Below are 9,570 nucleotides of genomic sequence, written 5' to 3'. Positions count from 1 at the left end.
TTTTTTTTTTTTTTTTTTTGGTGAGGACAATAGTGACTGCTTCCAAGTTCTTTGTATGTTGGACAAGAAACCAGAAATTTATGTTTCTTGTTAGAATGGAGATTTCTCTTTAGAGCATGCTTAATATCTTAAGCCTAGAATCAGTGTTTCCAGTGAATATTTTAACACAGATGACATTTGGACAGAGATTTTTTTTTCATCTCCTTTTGAAATTATCATTTGTTGATTTTTCTAAATGCAGTGTACAATCGCATGTAAGCAGGATGGCAATGAATCCTTGATGCTTTCTTTCTAAACCTTGATTCAGCAATTAGAAAAGATTGTTTTTTAATCTTTTTTTTTAATTTTTTTTAAGAAACCCAAACACTTTTCTCCCTCAAAACATGTAGACAGGATGAATAGTGAGGAGAATTTGTGTACTGTGTTTAACTCCCTTCCATGTACCAGATATTCTTCTGTGTGGCTACAAGGAAGAGTAAAGGTAGGATATCAAAATTATAATGTTCTAAGGCTAGTCTGGTAACAGAAAGGTGAATGATATGAAACTCATATTACATGATACTATTCAGTCGTGTCCACAGGAGCATAGAGGCAGGACACTTCATCCTATCTTGGTAGGGTTGAGATGAGGCATGAAAAGTTGCCTGAAACAGTTGACATGTGACAGGCAGACAGATTGCCTAAGAGATAGAGGGTTTAGTCTATGGTTGCTTTTCTTCTGCAGTCAGGAATTAGAGAGCAAGGCAAATTGGTCAAGTTACATAGTGTTTCTCCAACTCTACTGATGTATGGTTTTATTATTTGGTTTGATATTTTACGAAGACACTTGTCCTATAATGTATTTTGAAACCAAATGTAAGCAGTTTTTGAACCATTTTCTATTATCATGTAGTATGAAAGTTGAGAATTAACCATAATATTTTATTTCATATTAACTTTTAAGTATGAACTGCCAAAATAGTTTAATTTTTTAATTCTCAAATTATGTCTCTGAAGTATTTTGCATAGTGGTAGAATTAACGTGGGTTTGAATTAAATTTGATTGGTTTTATTATTGCTTTAAACATAAGGATATTTTATAATTTCATAGATAATAGGAAATTTTCAGAAATGATAAGCTGCTCATTTTAGCTAATCTCATTTAGTTAGGTCATTTTTTCCTGAAGTGGCAGGCCATTATATAACTTTGTACATATTTTTGTCTGATCCTACATATTTTTAGTTTATTTTTTCAGGCTTACAGCACCACTACCTTCTGGTGAAGGTATAATGAACGGGTTTAACTACTACGTTAAGATATAGGAATACTATTTGGTTAATAACTATTAGATTATTGCCTCATTCTAGTGCAGTGTTGTAGTGTTTGAAATTATCATTACTAGCCAAAGTAAAGCTATTCTAGCATACATCTAATATACTCTTTCTAAGATGAATGAATATATATACATAGAAGAAAGAATTTTAGGCTCCTTAAAGAAAGCAGGATAGAGAATCTATTTTAGATTACAGAATATAGCACCAAAGCAATTGACATCTTAATTTTCTAAAAAAAAAAAATCGTCTTCTGATTTTGTTTCATAAAATTTAACTTTTAATTATGTTGCTGCTATAACGTTCTCTGAGGTATTGTGCATAGATGATTAAAGACATTTTCGGAGAGAGCAATACATCTTAAAATGACCATTAAAATCTATTAAATCATTGCTTTTACTCGGTATCTCTTTCCTCACTCTCTTTGCTTTCCTACATAGAAATAGTACATTAGCTTTCTAGTTTTGCTGTAACAAATTACTATAATTTCAGTGGCTTAAAGCCACACAAATACGTTATCTCACAATTCTGCAGGTCAGAAGTACAGTATGATTGTCACCAGACTGAAATCAAGGTATGCACAGGCTGTGTTCCTTTTTGGAGACTCTAGGAGACAGTCCGTTTATACCTTATTTGAATTGTTGGCAGAATTCAGTTCCTTGTAAATACGGGACTGGGGACTTGTTTTCTAACTGTCTGTTGAAGGGTTATCCCACCTTTTAGAGGCTCATGGTGTCCTTCCTCCATCTTCAAAACCAGCAATGACCATTCAAGGTCATTTCACTTTGCATCCCTTTGTCCTTTTGTAATCTTCCAGTTTTAGAAAGTTAAAGGATTAGATTGGTCCAGTTTTGGGTAATCCAGGATAATCCCCCCTCCGGTCCTTAACCTTAATCATATCTGCATAATTCCTTTTACCGTGTAACTAACATATGAATTGGTTCCAGGAGTCAGAATGTGGACATACTTGGGGAACTATGTTTCTGCCTGCTACAAACAATAATACTAACTGTCTAACTTTGCTGGATTAATTTTCCTTTTTTGTGTAGAATACCTCTGACTTTTTCCTCCTTGATTCAGTAAATACAAAAGAGGTGTTAGGATTCAGTCAAGATAGTACTGTATCAGGTATAATTCCTATATGGAAATCCTAAGGGAAAACAGATTCTAGAAACACTGAAAAAAGAAAATATGGTTTCAGAGTACTGCTTTGAAAAAACAGGAAGTCTTTGTATATTTTTGCAAGTTTATATTAACTGGCTCTAATTTTTAGTATTAAGGTTCATAGTTATTCACATAGCAGCAGTGAGTAAGCCAGAATCTCCTAATTTAGTATTAAAACATTTCAGTCATAAAATAAATAAGTACTAGGGTTATAATGTACAACTTAATGAACTACAGTTAATGCTACTGTAGGATACATAGAAAAGTTTGAAAAAGAATAAATCCTGAGAGTTCCCAACACAAACAGAACTTTCTTTCCTTTTTTTACTTTTTTCTTTCTTTCTGTTTTATCTACCTAAGAAGATGGACGTTAGCTGAACCTGTTGTAATCATCTAACTGTATATGTAAGTGAAGCCATCATGCTGTAATGCCTGAAATTATACAGTGATATATGTTGGTTATTTCTCAATAAAACTGTGGGGAACACTCAAAGATAGATACTCATTCAGAGCAATAACATAATAATTTATGTGAATTTTGATAATGGATGACATTACATCTTAATGTGTTATTTTTTTTTCCTACCTAGATTATCACAAAGTATGTGTATGAACTCTTGGAAAAGGACTGTAACTTGAAAAAAATCTCCATTCCAGTAAGTCCAGTTTTTAAAAATGGTTAAACTTTGAAATGAAATAGTTTTCAATTCAGAAGGAACTGTTTATATTAGTTTGTGGTAAATTTAAACATTAAGGTCCTAATGTGTTGATACTGATAATGATAATATTAAATTTCTGGCAGTGTACTTCATTTTGTTGTGTACAATAATTCTTTAAAATTAATACCCTTCAATGTAGAGAAAAAAACACTGATAGCCAGTCTTTTTTGAAAATGATGCCTTTAAAAGGACTACCCCCTCTGCCTTTTCTTATTTAATTAGTATAATTTATTTTTACTTATTTTTTCAGAGTAAACCAGTGTACTTAATGTTGCACTTAGACATTCACTGTCTCTTTAATTTTTTCCTGATTTTTATAATTATATATTTTATTTCCATTTTATCTCCTTTGCACATTTCCAAATTCGTTTCTTATGCTTCCTGTTTTATAACATTGGTCCTTCCCTTTTTTGCAGAACATTCTTTTCAAATTTTGTACATTTTCCCTTTGCAGAGTGAAAAAGTTGGAGATTTGTTCTCAGTCTCAAATTTACAAAAAAAATTTTTAATGTAAAACATGATACAATCAAAAAATGAAGAAACAGTAATCTTATATATGAAATGATAGTGGTGTTAGATTAGGTGATCCTTGCTGTTCCTGATAACATTTTGAGTTTATGATATATAAAATATGGAAGGCTTTATGAAAGCAATTAATTTAAGGCACAAAATTTTGCATATAAATACTTTGCTTAGATGAAATTTTGCATGAGTTTTTTAAATTCCTTGAGTAATGTTACTGTACTATGAATTGGAGGGTTTGAGGATTTTTTAATATTTATTTTCACAAATTAATTCCAAAGTTCAGTATTTAAAAGGAAAACCTATTTTATGTTTAATTTTATATAAATAAGCTCAAATGCTAGGTCACATTGTTAATCATTTATTCATTTACTCAACAAATATTTGTTTAAAACCCTTTTAGGTGCCAGCCACTGTTCCAAGTGCTTGTGATAATACTAGTGAATAAAATATTACTCTGTGCAACAACTAGGCTAACCTTCAGTTATTTGGAAACTTCTCTTCCTTTTGTTCAGTCTTCCTTTCTTGCTAATTTTATTTCTTTCAAAGTTTCTGAAGAACTGTACTTAAGGAGACTTAGCATGATTTATTGGTACAACACAAGTAGGACTGAGCCATTTAACTCTTTAATACTCGTAGTTACATGGAGTTTTTAAACTCACTTTAATCCCTTAGATTTCCAGAAGAAATCAGAAGATAATTGGCCATATAGATTATGTTAAATGATTAAGCTTCACTAATTTGCTTCATAGAAAACTTGGGATTAGGTTTAGGACGACTTTGTTTTATAGATCCGATTCCTTTCCTCTTGTTTAAATTTAGATTATAAAGCTAATAAACATAGAGAAAGCTTTACATTGTATGAGACCTATAGTAAGTGTCATGTCCATTTTTAGTTAGTAAACATTTCCTGATTTTATAAACTGAAAAGAACCAAAGTTTGTTTTGTTTGTTTTAGGAAATTAATGTCTCTCCTTAAATTACCATCATATATTTTATATCATTATGAAATTTTTCTTCTATATTCATTTTCTCCTGAGTTCTCTTAAATCCCAAGATAGCAGTGAAGGTGGTGTTTTGTTTTGTTTTGTTTTGCTTTGTTTTGTATCACAGTTGTTCTTTTTATTATAGGAATACCACCAAAGTTTGTTTCTTTTCCCTGATGATGAACTAAGTTTTAGTTTTATATTTGAACTATTTAATAAGGAAAGAAAGACTTCTTTCCTTTCCTTTTCTTTTTGTAAATAACAGCACCCTGTGGAAACCTATGATTTGATGGTAAAGATCATGATCATGACCCATGTTTACTCCCTACCTTATATATATTCTCTTGTACAAATTATTCTAATTGTAGTATCTTACACGTGTGTAGAACTTCAGATTACATAAATTAACTTAATTACTTGATTATAAATTTTCCGTTTTATTCAGCAATGTTTAAATGATCATCACAATCAGTGGGGTTCATGAGTATCCTAAAGTGAATTGTTAACTGCTAAAAATTGTTCTCACTGATCAGTTGGTCTTTGAAGTTGATTGGTTAATAAAGTTAGGTGGTGCACTAGAATGACTTTTATATGCATTCCTTAATGAAAGCTCAGTTTAATGAATTAGCACTGTTTGAAGACAATGGGAACAGCCATTTTCAAACTTAATTAAGCTAATGCCAAAAATTATGTTTTATTCGTATAGATATTTTAGTATTTAAACTTAGTACTAACCTTTTACAGAGTAAGTTATAGATACCAACTTCAGAGTTCTGTGTTAAATTGAGATGAATATAAGCCAATGACCATCCTAAATACTGTTCTTACTCCTTAATCATTAATCACTACATTTCTCATTTTCATTTTTTTCCTTGAAATTCTGATTTTCTCATGTTTTTAAAGTCAGTTCTTCTGCATGTTCAAGTAAAACTTTTATTCATTTATTCATGGCTACCTTAATCTGTAGCCCTTAAATATTTTTGAACAGCATTTTAATATAAAAAACACATTTTTATCTTCTGAAAATAAGCACTCTTCCAGTTTTAAAGTAATTACTGTGGAATTTAAAGTGCCAACATTCCATTGCTTAAAAAATTGACTCAGTTCCTTGGTAACAGGGGACTTAGTCAGATAGAGAAAAGAAATAGTGAACAGCACCTACTGGAAAGTCTATAGCTACAGGGTTTTGTTTTGTTTTGTTATGTTTTGTTTTATTAAGATAAACAGATGTCCATTTCCATAGCCATTCCATGATCCATTAAGGCCTCAATGATTTAAGAGGTACTTTTATTTGTGCACATTTAGACATACTCTTTAGTAAATGAATGACTGGAAACCTCTATGGCGTCATTTTTATTATACACTGACAGCTTTGCTTTTTAATTTTTTCTTTTGTTCTTATCACTTTTTTTTAAAGCCATTTTAACTGAGTGATTCTTCTGTTTTCATATAACACTCATAGGTAAAAGAGAATTTTTCTTCTAAGATTTGGTTTTCCCCATCTCTCCATCTACTTCCCTTCCTCTGACTTCAGTCATACCCACTATCATCATCATAATTTGCATACTCTGGACATCACATGCAAGAAAAGCTAATGTGACTAGTCGTTTTACACTTCATACTTCTGTTACTGCATACTTCATCACTAATATACAGTTATGCCATTTTAATTTTTAGCATTATGTAGCTCTTTTAAAATTCTTTGTAGTCATATATTAGTTTAATCTTCAATATATGCTTTCTGAACCAGGGAAGTATTGTAACAATTTAGGAGGATGTATTATTTAGTTAAATGCCTTTATTTAAAGGAGGTCACTGGTGATGCTAGGTAAAATTCCTTTTTCCAAAAGTTTATCCATTCCTTTATTTACTGAGTGCCTACAATGTACCAGCCTCTCTTCTAGACATTGAGATTCTAGCTGGATACACACAGAAAAGTCCATGCCCTTCTGGTGATGGAAGGAAATAGTTAATAAAGTTACATAGACAAATATATAAAGTAAAACTTAATACATTAGATTGTGGTATGTGGTATGAAGGAAAATAAAATAGAGAAAGGGGCTAGGGAATTCTTGGGGAGGTGTTTAAATGGGGTAGTCAGGGAAGGCTTCCCTGAGGAGGGGATATTTTTTTAAGCCCTGTGGCTATGCTCTTCTTGCTGAAATAATTGCCCTTTATGCTGTTTAAACAAATGGCTACCAATCTATTCGTTTTAGGATTAGAGAAATTTTAATTTTTTTCTCTTCCCAGAAATAGTGACTGGGAACATTTACAATCCAGGACGGGTTTTTTTGTTTTGTTTTTGTTTTGTTTTGTTTTTTTGTATATAGAGTTTTTGTCTATTTTTTAGTTTCATAATGTTATGACTATATACTGGAGAGGAAATAAAGAGCTATTTCATTACACAGTATGTGGACTGAACTTCTCTATTTGAGTCTGTGTATTACCAGCCACCAAGACTTTAGTTTCTGACTCTGACTTGGCTGCACAAAAGCTTTCATTCCCAGGTACTGGCCACTGCTGACATGGATACCATTCAGTGCAGGCCATCAATCATGTATAAAGGTTGGGAAGTTACCTCTTTGTAAGTCTTTTGAGTCTTTCAAATCTAAAACATATATCATCTGGTTTAAACCTAAACACGAAGTATAATCAAAATGTGTAAAATATTCATTCCATAAATAAGTACTACATAAAGTGTATAAAAATACTCATCCTATAAATATTTAGTACATAAAATAAAGTTATAGGAATACATAAATAATATTCCTTCATAAAATAATTGTTATATGAGCCTGTGTTCACATTCTGAGTGAAATTTCAAAGACTATTTACATAGAATAGTAGGTGATTGAGTTTTTAAGTAGTTCCCTGTCCCACCTTTTAAAAGCTTAGTAGTATTCCTGGCTAATATATGATTTTCCAATAGCTATATGCTCCAGTTGGTTTTTTTGTTTTGTTTTGTTTTCTGTTATAGATGCAATACACTTCTGTTATGGAATTATAGACTCATTAACTTTGTGATCTTAGGCAAATTATTTAAACTCCTAGGCCTCAATTTCTTCATCTATAAATGACGATAATAATAATACCACTTTAATGAGATCATGATTGAGATAATGTTTTTAAAACATTTAGCATAGTATCTACACCATAGGAAGCACTCAAAACAATAAGTTATTATTTATACTTAATATGTACCAATAATACAGGGAGTTGTATTTCCAGTATTCTTTTGTCATATTACTATCATGTCTTTTATGCTAATCCATCTCATATGTAGTTGTTAATGTCTAATGAATATTTTAATTTTTTGTAAGCTTTTTTGCTTCTATAGTTCTATAATAGCCATTCTATAGTTTATGGTAACCATTAGTTGTTTTCTCATTTATGTATGCCTGATCAGAAAACATTTATTTATTATTTAATTTTTTTTAATTACAGGTAGATGCCACTGAGAGTGAACCAAAGAGTTTTATCTTTATGAGTGAGGATGCTTTGACAAATCCACAGAAACTGATGGTTTTAATTCATGGTAGTGGTGTTGTCAGGGCAGGTCAGTGGGCTAGAAGGCTTATTATAAATGAAGATCTGGACAGTGGCACACAGATACCTTTTATTAAGAGAGCTATGGATGTAAGTGCAATTTCTTTTATATTTTTTTGGCATTTTATAGCTCTGTTTTGTTATGTGTTATAAATTATTTTATCCTGTCTCTTCAAAAGTCCATTCTAAACATAGTTTTATCTTTAAATTGTTTTTTTTTATTTGTAATGAAAGATTATTCTACACTATTTTGCAGTTAGAATGAAAAACTAAATGGAATTCTATTTAGATAAATTAGTCTTTAAAATGAATATTTTTGATTCTTAATTTGTTATTTGAAATATCACTTGAATTATCAAACGCATCAATATTATTTAAAATACATATAAAAAATATCAAGACTGCTTTTGTGAATCTTTGCCTACCTACTTAAGTTAGAAACTAAAGGAAATCTACTTGAAATTAATTTCTTATTCTTTAAGAGTTTAAAAAAAAAGAGTTGGAATAACTCAGTGTCTGTCATTTCTTTACAAACTCTAGAACTCAAATAAAATGCTTTAAGCATTAGACAAAGACCTGTAAAATGGTAAATTGAAATATTTAATAAATTACTTCATTATTACTTGAATTCTACCTTTCAAGAAACTTATATTTTAAAATTGTATTCAAGGTTTTCTTTCCTATAATAGTGAAATTGTTTTTTCTGACTTAGCACTGTTACATCTAAATGTTTGGCTACTTTTTTTTTTTTAACTGTCTCATTCTTATGTTGTGCAGGGAACAGCCAAAATTTGCAAAGTATAGGTTTCTTTCAAATATGAATAGAGATTTTCTTCAAAAAAAAAAAAGTGTCTTGTAAAAAAGAGTTCATATAAGAACTCAGAGTTATTTAGGAATATATATGTGCATGTATGCTTTATAAGACCTACATTATTACATTTTTGTAATTACAGTGGGAGAGGTATTGCTTGATACATTGATGATTTCAAAGGTCAGAGATAAGTTCCCTGCTTTTTTGCCTCTGAGATGATAAAATTAAGGCCTAATCCAGCTCTTAGAGAGTATTTTTGTTAATAGTTTTTGAGGCCCTTAAAATGCTTCAAGTAGAATTTCTTAGGTTAATTGTGTACTTTTTTTAGTGTTCATGGATATTCAAAGAACACAAGACATTACTTAAGATTGGTTGCAGATTTCAACAGTGCAGTTCTATAGAATTTGAGTAAAATTTAGTGGAATTTAAGTAAAATAAATTGAAGTTTAGGTTAAAGTAACTCGCATAAAATATTGTATCATTTAAACATTTATATTTCTGGTAATGAATA

General features: G+C 30.5%; 1 protein-coding gene across 10 annotated transcripts in view; it reads left to right on the top strand.

Annotated features, from left to right (window-relative positions):
• FAM172A (family with sequence similarity 172 member A) overlaps nt 1-9,570 on the top strand; it is a 416,550-nt gene that overhangs the window by 104,810 nt on the left and 302,170 nt on the right. For all 10 annotated transcript variants that reach the window (XM_034656488.1, XM_019808770.2, XM_019808766.2 and 7 more), the window contains 2 exons: nt 3,066-3,131; nt 8,147-8,338. In XM_034656488.1, coding sequence (XP_034512379.1) covers nt 3,066-3,131; nt 8,147-8,338 — 258 coding nt within the window. The remainder of the gene's footprint in view (nt 1-3,065; nt 3,132-8,146; nt 8,339-9,570) is intronic.

This window comes from Ailuropoda melanoleuca, chromosome 3 (genome assembly GCF_002007445.2).
Source record: "Ailuropoda melanoleuca isolate Jingjing chromosome 3, ASM200744v2, whole genome shotgun sequence".
Classification (NCBI taxonomy): Eukaryota; Metazoa; Chordata; class Mammalia; order Carnivora; family Ursidae; genus Ailuropoda; species Ailuropoda melanoleuca.
This window is presented reverse-complemented; position numbering and strand designations above follow the sequence as displayed.